Here is a 13623-nt window from a genome sequence, read left to right on the forward strand (position 1 = left end):
TGTTTCGTTCTGGTGTGCATAGGGTTACTATGAGTTGGAACTGACTCGAAGGCACTTAACAACAATTTATTTTGTATAAAATTCACTATTAAACAATCATACGTAAAAGCAGATTGATTCTAGACATGCAGTCTGGGTGGAATCATAAAATTACCCACCCCAAATTGGCACATCCTCAGGAAGACCAAAAAAACCAAACACAGACTCACACATTTAAAAGTGGTAACTTGTAAAAATATAAACTATGAACTACCTAAGCAAGAACTTAAGAGGAACACAATTATCTATCATTTTCTCTAAGTTTCCATCATTACAATGTAATTTTACATTTCAGTAATTTAAATTTCTTGATTAAGGAATTGATATGTTCTTTAGCTATTTAGGCCATTGGCTTTCAAACTTTTTTGAATATGGGTCACAGTAAGAAATACATTTTATACCATAAACAACATAAAGATTCATGTTTGTGTGTGTCTGTATATGTTATATATGTGTGTGTATAAAACTAAAAGGCATTTTATGTAATTTATATACAGGTGAGAGATACCTTTACTGTTTCTAAAGCAAGTTAATACTTTTTTCTATTCTGTTAATGCTTCTCAAAAGCTAATAGGTTTATTTCATTTTCACTAATGAGTTCCAGTGTTCAGTTTGAAAAACAGTAGTGTGGTCCACATAGGATAATTTATCTGAAAAATAAACTCATTGCTGTTGAGTCAATTCCAACTCATAGCGACCCTATAGGACAGTATAGAACTGCCTCATGGGGTTTCCAAGCTTCCAGTCTTTACAGAAGCAGATGGTCACATCTTTCTCCTACCGAGCGACTGATGAGTTCAAACCGTAGACCTTTGGGTTGGCAACTGAGCACTTAACCATTGTGCCACCAGGGCTCCTTACAATTTATCTACATCCATCAATTTTACACAGTCTGCTTTTAGAGTCAGTATCATTCTCATGGCTCTAAATACTGACTCCTACTTGAAAGAGGAAAAATTTTAAACACATCAGGATAGAGTACACAAATTTCAGAAGCAACCAATCCATAGGCCCCATGGCCACTTGTAGGTTTTTGGTTTTTCCAGCAGTGATTCTTGCCAGCTAGAACTTTCTCATCAGTGACATCCACTCAGATTAGCCCTGCATCTGGTGAAGCCTTTCAACTTCCCAACAAAAGTGCTGTTTCCAGTGAGTTGCCTGTTGTGGATAACTTACTTGAAAGAACTCTTTTACTTTTGTGACTTGGCTCAGACTCTCACCAAGAAGTTGATTTAATTTCCTAACCCCCCAAAAAACTAACCCACTGCCATCAAGTCAATTCCAACTTGTATCAACCCTATAGGACAGAGTAGACCTTCCCCGTAGGGTTTCCAAGGAGCAGCTGGTGGATTCAAACTGCCAACCTTTTGGTTAGCAGCCGAGCTCTCAACCACTGCTCTACCAGGGCTGGCGTAAAACAACAGAAATTTGTTTTCCCACAGTTCTGCAGACTGGAAGTCTGAAAGCAAGTGTTTGCAAGGTTGGTTCCTTCTGGAAGGCTTTGAGAGAGAGTCTGTTCCAAGCCTCTCTCATAGCTTCTGGTGGTTCCTGCAATCCTTGGATTCCTTGGCTTGTAGATGCATCACTCCAATCTCTGCCTCCATCGTCACTGTGTGTGTCTCTGTCTCTGAGTCTCTTCTCCTCTTCTTATAAAGACACCAGTCATATTGGGTTAGGGCCCACCCTACTCCATATGACCTTGTATTAACTAATTATATCTACGAAGATGCTGTTTCCAAATAAGGTCACATTCACAGATACTGGAGGTTAGGACTTGTGTAGTAGTAGTGCTTGAAGTCCTCTAACTTCAGGATGAGGGAAGGGAATCCCCAGCAGCCCAAGGCTGATTCCCGTGAGATGGAAGTCATAATTACCCCCATTTTCCAATCAATTTTTATCTCTTTTATCAATTCTGACACAGTTGTCCTCCCCACGGCACTCTCTACTTCTCTGCTGTTTGAAAACTCATTGTAGTTGCCACACACAACTCATAGACCATACTTATGGTTAAGTGGTTTATTAAGGAAGTAAGAGGGTACAACTCGGAATCAGGATCAGGAAGTATGTAGGCAAACTCTGGAAGGCTTCCTGAAGTATAGATTGCATCCCTTCCTTCTTCAGTGCAAGACAGCTCTCTCAGCTCCTCTCATCCGTGCAAGCAAATAAGCCCTTCTCTCTGCCATGCACGCCCTTCTCAGCTGTGTAGGCCTCCTCTCAGCCCCCTCAGGACAGGCCTCTTGGCCCTGAACACCCCCTCTCAGCCATGCAGGCCTCCCTGCCGCTGGCCTCTTCACTGCCAACTGACCCAGCTCCTAGCCAGTGTAGCCGCTTTGTTTAGCTCTCTTAGCTGTATTCCTAGCAACAGGTTTCTGCTGTCACCACTGACTCTATAGCAGGGATCCTTCTGGGCTTGTCACCACCACTCTGCTTCAGGGTCTCTTTTGGACCTCTCACTATCTTCAGCGTTACAGCCCTTGACCTGTGTAACACACCTTTTAGGAGATTCCTTGCTTCCTTTCTCTGCTTCTTCTCTCTTCTTGCCTCTCTTGCCTTTTCTTCTTTGTGATTTCTTCTTTCCGAAACCTCTGTGGGGTTGGCTGCATATATAAGCAATCTCCTTGTCAACTTCAAGGCATGGGCCTCCCAGCAGGGCCGCAAACTGACCAATCTTGGTGGATCATAGTCAGTTCATTTGCATAGTTACAGAGATTTCGATTACTGCAGAGCAATGTATGTTATTACTGTAAACCCCTTTCCCCAGTTGTCTTTATGGAGGACATTTCCCAGCAGGAGGTGAAGGGATCACTCTCTGCTTATACTTTGAAGTTTGGACACTTAGGTAATAAGGTACTCTCTCCCATACATGCCAGTCATTCCAACCAGTCTAGTGCCTCAAATTTCCTAAATACTGAAGTAAATTCCCAGTAAAATAATCCAGGGCAGAGGTTGTCAACACTGTCTGGGGACATCTTCTGATGATCAGTCTGTAAGGATTTTACTAGACTTTAGGAGCAGGGCCAGTGTGTTCCAGTGTATAATCAATGGGCAGAATTATGTGGAAACTATTTTGCAGACACCTGCCATAGCAAAGGAAAAGGAGGCTTTTAGGTGCAATTTCTTCTTTATAAAAATTTCTTAGGCAGTATTTTTCTTGCCCTGCAGCCACCATATTTCTAACTTGCAGCTCACTTATGAAATGTTGTATGATTCTAAATGGGTCTCGTTATTGCTTAGTGAATGGGAGCCAAGTGGACCTCCTGTTGGTTTCTCGAGGCAGGTAAATCAGATAACGTGATACATGATGATAAAGAAAAACTGAACCTTTTCTTGGTTCAGTAAAGCCATAGGCTGTTTAAAATCTTGAAATCTCTGAACAGAGCATTCACCTGCCACATGTTCGAATTCTTTTTATCCTTTTAGGAGCCAAGAATCTAAATGAGATGGAGACTCTTCAAGAAGTAGAGTTAAGGTACCTGTCACATGAAGAGCTTTTCTGCTCGCAAATCTGGCAACAAGTTATACGGGAGTTAACCCGGGGTCAAGATTCCATGGTAAACATTCAAGGAACTATTTCTCAGTTGCAAAAACAAAGTGATGCACCCTATAAGGATGAGTGTGGTAAAGGCTTTCGTTGGAGTTCACATCTTCAATTTCATCAGAGTATCCACCTTGGAGAAAAACTCTTGGTAGGGGAGGAATGTGGAAAAGGTTTCATTTGGAACTCTCATCTTCAGCGTAACCAGAGGGTCCATGCAGAAGAGAAGCCATATAAATGTGAAAAATGTGATGATACCTTCCGTCGGTTCTCAAGTCTTCAAGCCCACCAGAGAATCCACAGTAGAGAGAAATCATATAAACATGATGTGTTGCATAAGGGCTTCAATCACAGGTCATATCTTCACCGTCAGCGAGTCCACACTAGAGAGAATCCAGACAAATACGAAGAGTGTGGGAGGAACATTGGGAAAAGCTCATACTATCAAGCTCATCAGATAGCCCACAGAGGAGAGAAACCCTATAAATGTGAGGAGTGTGGGGCAGGCTTCAGTCAGAGTTCATATCTTCGAGGCCATAAGAGAGTCCACACTACAAAGAAACCTTATAAATGTGATGAGTGTGGCAAGGGCTTCAGTTGGCGTTCACGACTACAGGCTCACCAACGAATCCACACTGGAGAAAAACCATACAAATGTGATGCATGTGGTAAGGGCTTTAGTTATAGTTCACACCTTAACATTCATTGTAGAATCCACACAGGAGAGAAACCATATAAATGTGAGGAGTGTGGGAAGGGCTTCAGCGTGGGTTCACACCTTCAAGCCCATCAGATAAGCCACACTGGAGAGAAACCATATAAATGTGAGGAGTGTGGGAAGGGCTTCTGTCGGGCCTCAAATCTTCTGGACCATCAGAGAGGTCATACTGGAGAGAAACCGTATCAATGTGATGCATGTGGTAAGGGCTTTAGTCGTAGCTCAGATTTTAACATTCATTTTAGAGTCCATACAGGAGAAAAACCCTATAAATGTGAGGAGTGTGGTAAGGGCTTTAGCCAAGCCTCAAATCTGCTGGCCCATCAAAGAGGCCACACTGGAGAAAAACCATACAAATGTGGTACATGTGGCAAAGGCTTCAGTCGTAGTTCAGATCTTAACGTTCATTGTAGAATACACACAGGAGAAAAACCCTATAAATGTGAGAAGTGTGGTAAGGCCTTCAGTCAGTTCTCAAGTCTTCAAGTCCATCAGAGAGTCCACACTGGAGAGAAACCATATCAATGTGCAGAATGTGGGAAGGGTTTCAGTGTAGGTTCACAGCTTCAAGCCCATCAGAGATGCCACACTGGAGAGAAACCATATCAATGTGAGGAGTGTGGGAAGGGCTTCTGTCGGGCCTCAAATTTTCTGGCTCATCGTGGAGTCCACACTGGAGAGAAGCCATACCGATGTGATGTGTGTGGTAAGCGCTTCAGACAGAGATCATACCTTCAAGCCCATCAGAGGGTCCACACTGGAGAGAAGCCATACAAATGTGAGGAGTGTGGGAAAGTCTTCAGTTGGAGTTCGTACCTTCAAGCCCATCAGAGAGTCCATACTGGAGAAAAACCATACAAATGTGAGGAGTGCGGGAAGGGCTTCAGTTGGAGTTCAAGTCTTATAATTCACCAGCGAGTCCATGCTGATGATGAGGGTGATAAGGGTTTTTCTTCATCAGAGAATTCATACAGGAAAGAAACTCAATAAAATTATGTGTTTTAATACCTCAAATGTGTGCTGATATATCCCACTTTCCAGACCTCAACATGTTACAATGATCAGGAGACCACACAACAGAGAAGCCTTGTGAGAATGGAAATATACTTTGTTTAGACCTTGATATTAGTAGATACTACACAGAAGAGAGGTCTTACATGAAGAATGAATCTGATCTGGAGTTAACTAAAAGTACAAAGATGGAAATGCCAAAATCTGTCTCAATGGAATATAAGCTCAAAGAGATAGGAACTTTGTTAACAGCCAAATCTACTCTGCCTTTTCAGTGCCTAACACATTCACTGTAAGTTTTCAGCAATTGTTAGAGTAAAAAGGAGAACAATTATATTTGAAATTTTTATTCATTTCTTCTCTAAAAATGTATATAAAAGTGTTCTCAATAGAGGAATTCTGCAAGGCTTGGAGAACATTTAAGTTAGACAACGTAGACTCATTTTTCCAAACCTACAGGTCCCGTGAGCTAGTGTGTATCAAACTGAAGGTTGCAACACATTAGTGGGTCCAGAAATCAATCAATTAGGTTGTGGTCAGCATTTTTGTATACTAACGGTACTTCAAACCAAACTCATTGCCGTTGAGTCGATTCTGACTCATAGTGACCCTATAGAATAGAGTAGAACTGCCCCTACAGTTTCCAAGGAGCGCCTGGTAGATTCAAACTGCCAGCCTTTTGGTTAGCAGCCATAGCTCTTAACCACTATACCTCCAGAGTTCCAATGATACTTTAAAGAGGTATAATTTGCACACAGTAGCATGCAGAAGTCCGAAGTTTACACCTTCATGCATTTTGACAAATATATACAATTGTGTAACCATCACCGAGCTCAATATATAAAATATTTTTATTATACCAGAAAGTTTCTTTGTGTCTATTTCTAGTTAATCCCAATGCCAGTGGGAACGGGTATTATGATTTCTATAGCCATAGATTAGTTAGGCCTGTTTATGGGTTCAATATGCTTTTGTCTTTGGATTCTTTTGATAAAATATATATGATCATCTCAATACATAGAGCACATTTGATAAAATTCAACATCCATTCTTGATAAAAATTTCTCAATGAAATGAAAGGCATTAATGAAAATCCTATAAGCTAACATTTTTTTTTATTAAGGAATTATTTATATACAGTGAAATTGACTCTTTTTGATGTTTCATTCTGAGTTTTGGCAAATGCTTACTGTCATGTAATAACTACCACATCAAGCATACATAACAGTTCCAGCATTCTCTCTCTACCTCGTAAGTACCCTTGTATTGTCAACACATCTTTCCATCACCAGTCTTTGGCAACCAATGACCCATTTTCTGTCTGTATTGTTTGCCTTTTCCAGAATGCTATATAAATGGAATCATACAGTATGTAGCCTTTTGAGTGTGGCTTCTTTCACTTGTTTTAATGCTTCTGAGAATCACCTATCTTGTATGTAGTAGTTGTTCTTTTTATTACTGAGTATTATCCTATTATATGTATGTAGCATGGTTTGTGTATTCGTTTACCACTTTAAGGCCATTTGGGTGGTTTCTAGTTTTTGGTGATTGTGAGGAAATCAGTTATAAATACATACAGGTTTGTGTCTGAACATAAGTTTTGTTTTGAGTAAATACTTAGGAATGGGATTGCTGGGTTGTATGGTAAGAGTATTTTAACTTTATGAAAAACTGATATTTTTCTAAAGTTACTACTGTACCATTTTGCATTCCCATTAATATATGAGGTGGTCCAGTTGTGCCTTATCTTCACCAGCAACTTGATACATCAGGGTTTTGTTTTGTTTTCCTTTTACCATTTCTAATAGGTTTATAGTGGTATTTCAATTTGGTTTTAATTGGCACTTCCCTTATGGCTATGTTGAGAAATAATAAATGCAAGGAGACCAGGGGATTCCCTGGAACAGAGTTGGTTCTATGTTGGGTGGCCACATACACACCATATGTAGGATATAAGTAGCACATGCAGGTCCATGTTTTGTCTTGTATCCTTTTGCCTCCAGGAGTTATCAAGTAATTTCATACTGGGAAGGCTGTGAACTGACTGAATGCCCCAAACAAATGTAGAGGGCAGTATGGGTAAAAGAAAGCCCGAGGAAAAGTTTGGCATTGAAAACTGGAGTGGTAGAATTTCAGACTCAGACAGTGAGCTAAATGAGGCACCATACGCTAAGTAAAGCCTGAACACTCCACAGTGACACATTTGGGCCCCTGGTGTGTAGGCCTTGGCTTGCTAGGGTGCCGGTATATTATGATGGGAATCACAGGCATTTTCTTTCTAGATCCTGTAGAGGTTCACAATTCAGTATAGCCATAATGGGATGAAGCCTAAACTGGCATCCTATTAAGAAAGTTAGGGCTGGGAACTTATTTAAGATCTTCTTTTCCTTGTTAGAAGATCCATACATTTGCATGTATGGGACCAGGTGCTAAGACTTCTGTTGCCTCCAAAGAGGAACCTGAAGTTAGCTAACCTTTAAAACCATTATCTTGGGGAAGAAGAGCAGGCTTTGGGAGAGAGCTTCCTTATATAGGATAGACTGGGGCTCAAGGATCCTCACTTTTTAGTGGGTCCAATTCTATTATCTGCCCTAGACGGATGCCAGTCTAGCACAGATTGTGCCAGAATTGAAAAGGGATAGTAAATTGGGGAGGTATCATTAAGTGGGAAAGGGAGCTCTAGGTATTGTAGGAAGACTAGAAAGGGAAGGAGGGAGCCCCGTTTACATTTTGGCAGGGTGCCTTAGGACATAAATGTTGAGAGTTCAATGTAACTAAGTCAGTGAGCAAAAGAGCCATTTGTGAAACCATTGTCCATTTTGTAATTTTAAGAGGGCTTCTTTCAGTAGGCCATTATTTCTATTAGGCTTGCTATCTTTGGATGATAGGACAACTGGAAATTCCAAAGTTTAGGCACAGTAGAGCTTGTGCCTAAACTGAATGAGCAGTAATGTGTGGACATGAATCAAAGTCAATGATATCTGGGGGCCCAAAAGGAACTAACCAAGTTTTGGTGAGTTCAGTAATGGTGATATCAGCAGTAGCATGCTGGGAATGGTAACCCAAGGGTAGACCCTCAATCATTGTGAGGGCAAAGCCATTTGTGTCAGCAGATTGGGGCAGCGGCCAAACAAAATCAGTTTGACAAAGAAGTTTTTACCCTTTGTAATAGATGCTCATTGGCCAGGATGCTTATGGTGGGACAGGATGCAAAGGTCACAGTGGGAGAGTAGAACTTGAATTAGGTCCAGTGGCTTGGAGATGCTATGAATTTCAGCCCAAAGTTTAAGGGCTTGACTCCATGATGTGGGTAATACTTGAGTTTATTTGAGAAATGTGACCAAGCTGGCAGTTACACCATTAAAATGAGCCTCCTCTATGGGGGGTTTTGTATGAGCTGAAATATGGGTGAGTTTAATTGTGATATGTAAAGTCTGAGAGGAAATATATTCACCTATGTGATAGACCCCATAGGAATGATCCTGATTGGGAAATATATTTTGAGCTCACTGACTGAAGCAAACAGCCCAGGAGTCTGTAAAAATATTAAAAATGGGACATGCCTTTGTTAAAGATGACCTCTAGTGCCAAAATGATGGCAGTCAGATCTGTGAGTTGGGCCCACCCTTGTGTCCCTCCTTTATCAGTGATGTCCTTGCTATAAAATGGAAAGTGGCAGCACTCCAGTAGGCTCCATCATCTGTGTTGATGGTGCTGTTGTCTGTGAAATAAATGGACTCCCTTTTCACTGGACTCAGTTTATCCCAAATGGCCAGTGGGACTGGGAGAGTGGTGATCTCTCATAAATTCAAGAACTTGGGAAGAGGACAGAGGGTGGAGTAAGCCACATTCTCCTGTAGTGTTGATATGTCCAAGGGCCAAAGTTGAGCTGTATTCTGTAGGCACCATTTCCATTTAATAGGGAGAATTCCATGTCTGTGCCAAAATGTATGGGATGTCACCTCCATGACCTAAGGTATAATGGGCAGTTGAGCCCAAAGGGTCATAGGCTTAGGGCCCATTATAGCATCTTTCTCAAGTAGGGCCTAACAGGCCACTGACAGTTATCTTTTTACGAGGAGTATATATCTCAGCTTCTGAGAGTAGTCATTTGCACCAGAAACCTGTAGAAAATTATCAGCTGTGTTTGTGATCCAGATACTCTAAGAGGCATTAAGAATTAGTGGCTAGGTGTTCCACAGTAAAGGAATCACTGGGTGGAACAAATGACATTGCATGTCAGATAGCTTTTTGGGTGGTCTCAAAGGCCTGTTGTTGAGGTAGCCTTCATTCGAATTGAAATGATTTTTTAGTGACTGCATAAATAGGTTGAAAAAATTTTAGGTGGGCAATTGTTGCCACCAGAAGCCAAATCAACCAAGTAGGTGTTGGTCTTACTTGACAGAGGTGAGAATGAAGACAATCAACACTTATTACTTGACTGGATCTGGTATAGAGTGGGTTTCTGTGGACAAAATTATGCCTCTAAATTTTTTTTAGGGCCCTGGACCTTTTCAGGCATAATGGCTTAGCCACGGGCAATCAAAGTCTGGAATACATTTTGAATGTCTTGTATAATGGCTTCATGCATTTCTCCCCTTAGAACATACTATCAGTACAATGTCATTGCTGAGTGCCCAGGGACATCAAACCATTGAAAGTCCTGGCTGCATAAATTTCAAGCAGTGATGAACTATTCAGATACCCGTAGGTAATCTAGTGAATGTATATTGGAATCCCTCAAAGGTAAGTGCAAATTGTATCTGTGATGCTGGAGAAGTGGGGACAGGATAAAACATATCACCTAGATTAATAATTGTTAAGAACTTTCCTCTGGCCAGTTGGATGGACTCAATAATTTAAATATTTTGTATAGAGGCCTTAATTGGGGGTACGACCACACTGAGATTGTGGTAGTGAGCCATAAGGGGTCATTCATTTTTATCATGCTTAAAGATGGGCCAGACAGGGCTATTGAAGGGGGAGATTGTGGGAATGAGGACTCCTTCTGCAACCAAATCTTGAATAAAACCAGAACCAGATCAGGTGCCATTGAGTCAGCTCTGACTTATGATGATCCCATGTGTTCCAGAGTAGAACTCTTCTTTATAGGGTTTTCAGTGACCCTAACCTTTTAGAAGCAAGTCACCTAGGTACCTCTGGGTGTGTTTGAACCACCAACCTTCTGTTAGTCTAGACCCAGAGACTCCTAAATCATTAATAATAGATCTTAATTCGTTAAGACTTTGTGTATGTGTGTGTAGTAAATATATATAAAAACATATATATAGGTGACATATGCTTGCCATTTCAACAATCTTCACATGCACATTTTAATGACATTATGTTCCTCATGATGTTCAACTGTCACCCTTATCCATTTTCAAATTTTGCCATCATCTTTAACAGAAGCTCAGTGTCCCGTAATCCTTGAGTCCTACTTTTCTCCTCCCTTCTACCTGCCCTTGGTAATCACTAATTAACTCTGGTCTCTATATACTTTCCTATTCTGGATATTTCATATAAGTGGGATCATACAATATTTTCCCTTTTGCGACTGACTTATTTCACTCTGCATAATGTTTTCAAGGTTCATCCATGTTGTAGCATGTATCAGGACTTCATTTCTCTAAATGGCTGAGTAATACTTCATTATATGTATCAAATTTTTGAATGGGGTCCTGATAGAAAGCATTGTTTGGCAGGGAGGGAACCTTATTTTGGTTATTGTAACAATATGTCTTAGTGGGGCCACTTTGGTTTGTATTTGGTACCTGATGGCATCTGTGACAGATTAATTTGTTGCTATTAGTTCTAATCCATCTAGGGCCTCCTGTATAGTAATGACCTGGCATATTAAAGGCAATAATGAAGCTTAATAATTGAGAGGAACTCCTTGTATATTCTCTTTTCCTTTTAATGTCCATGGGGGCTGTAGTGATGTTACCGCTTTCATTTCTGATATTGCCGATTTTGTGTCTTTTTCCCTTTTTTTTTTTTTTTTGGTCATTAGGACTAAAAATTTATCAATATTATTTATTTTAGCCTTATCTCTAGTGTATTCTTCCTCGACTTGCCTTTTTACTTTGCTCTTCTAGTTTCTTGAGGTAAAAGTTTAGATTATTAATTTGAGACATTTTCTAATTATAAGCATTTAATTGTATACATTTCTCTCTAAACACTGCTTTAGCTGCATGACACAAATTTTGGTATATCATGCTTTAATTTTCATCCAATTCAAAGTATTTTCTAATTTTCCTTGTGACTTCCTCTTTGACCCCATGGGTTTTTTAGAATCGTGTGGCTGTTTTGTTTGTTTGGCATATATTTGGGGATTTTCTAGATACCTCTTTGTTACTGATTTGTAGTCTAACTGCATTGTGGTCAGAGCACATATTTTGTATGGTTTCAGTTCTTTTCAGTTTGTTAAAGTGTGATTTGTGGCCTAGAATATGTCAGTTTTCATGAATGTTCCATGTGCACTTGTAAAGAGTGTGTGTTGTACTGTTGGGTAGTGTAGTCTAAAAATGTCAATTAGATCAATTGGGTCAAGTTGGTGGATAATGTTGTTCAGGGCTTCTGTATCTTTACTGTTTTTTACTTGTTCTGCCCACTGGTGAGAGAAGAGTATTGAAACTGGCAGATATAAATTGTGGATTTGTGTATTTTCATTTCTGTCAGTTTTTGCTGTATGTATTTTGAAGCTCTGTTGTTAGGTCCATAAATATATAAGATTGTTAAGATTCTTGATAATTTTTTTATCTTTATCATTATGTAATGTTTCTGATAATATTTCTCTTTTTGAAGTCTATTTTGTCTTAGATTGATATTAATATTTATATAGCAAATCCTGCTTTATTATGATTAGTGTTTGCATGGCATATCATTTCCTATCCTTTTACTTTTCACTTATTGTAGTCTTTATATTTAAACAGGATTTCTTTGGACAGCCAATAGTTTGCTCTTGTTTTTTCATCCAATCTAACAATGTCTTTTAATCAGTATATTTTAAGCATTTACATTTAATGTAATTATTGATATGTTTAGATTTAGTTCTCCCATTTTATTATTCATTTTCTGTTTGTTTCTTTTGTTCCTTTGTTTCTCTTTCCTCGGAAACCCTGGTGGCATAGTGGTTAAGTGCTACGGCTGCTAACCAAGAGGTCAGCAGTTTGAATCCGCCATGCGCTCCTTGGAAACTCTATTGGGCAGTTCTACTCTGTCCTATAGCATTGCGATGAATCAGAATCGACTCGATGGCAGTTGGTTTGGTTTTTATTTGCCTTTTTACTATAATGATAGTCCCTGACATATGAAGGGGTTCCCTTCTGACAACTTTGTCGTAAATTGGTTCTGATTTAAGTCAAATAAAAAAACAAAAGACTGTTGCCATCAAGTCAATTCTGACTCAAAGCTCTTTGTTTTTTTCAGTTTTCATAGCCAGCTATATGGTAATGTTTCGAAGAGTAAATCACACCATTGAATGAACATGTGAGAATGATAACATCAGCAAATTACTGCTGCGACATTCGTATGTACTACAAATTACTAATGATAAGATGTACAAAAAAAAAAGAGATGGTTGTAAGTGGTTCATTGCAACTCCAATGCATTGTAAGTTGGGGACTACCTGTATATATTACTCTTTTGGCAGTTGCTCTAGGAATTAGTAGTTGCCTAGCCTCTCACAATCTATTTAGAATTACTATCATATTTTACTGGGTATCATATCACTTTAAGTAAAATATTTAACAAAAATAGTTGCCATGAAGTCAGTAACAACCATGGCGACCCCATATTATTTCTGAGCAGACCTGTATTCCACAGGGCTTTCAGTGGCAGATTTTTTGGAATTAGATCACCAGCCTTTTTTCCAAGGTACCTCTGGGTGAACTCGAACTTCCAGCTTTTCATTTAGCAACCAAGCACATGAACCATTTGCACCACCCAGGGATTCCAAGTAAAATACAGAAACCCTGAAACCTTTTACCCTCTTTCCACTGACCTTTAATTGGTAGTTGTTATAAGTATTACATCTACAGCTTTTGAAAACACCATCAGATTAGTTCTTGCTTTAACCTGGCATGCAGATTGTAGAGAAATTAAGAGGGAAAAAATAATTTTATTATATTTACCCATATATCATGTATATCGCTATTTGTTCCTAAAAATCCAAGTTTCCTTCTGGTATCATTTCCCCTCAGTCTGAAAAAATTATTTTAGCATTTCCTTTAGAACAGGTACACTGTAATGATTTCTTTTCGTTTTTCTTCATTTTATTTCACCTTCACACTTGAAGAACGTTTTCACTGGATTTATA

At 39.6% G+C, this 13623-nt stretch overlaps 1 protein-coding gene across 1 annotated transcript in view; it reads left to right on the forward strand.

Moving 5' to 3' along the window:
* ZNF45 (zinc finger protein 45) overlaps positions 1-13623 on the forward strand; it is a 59800-nt gene that overhangs the window by 17045 nt on the left and 29132 nt on the right. The window contains 1 exon segment of the mRNA XM_064293497.1: positions 3460-5276. Coding sequence (XP_064149567.1) covers positions 3460-5276 — 1817 coding nt within the window.

Source organism: Loxodonta africana, chromosome 11 (assembly GCF_030014295.1).
Source record: "Loxodonta africana isolate mLoxAfr1 chromosome 11, mLoxAfr1.hap2, whole genome shotgun sequence".
In the NCBI taxonomy this organism is placed as follows: Eukaryota; Metazoa; Chordata; class Mammalia; order Proboscidea; family Elephantidae; genus Loxodonta; species Loxodonta africana.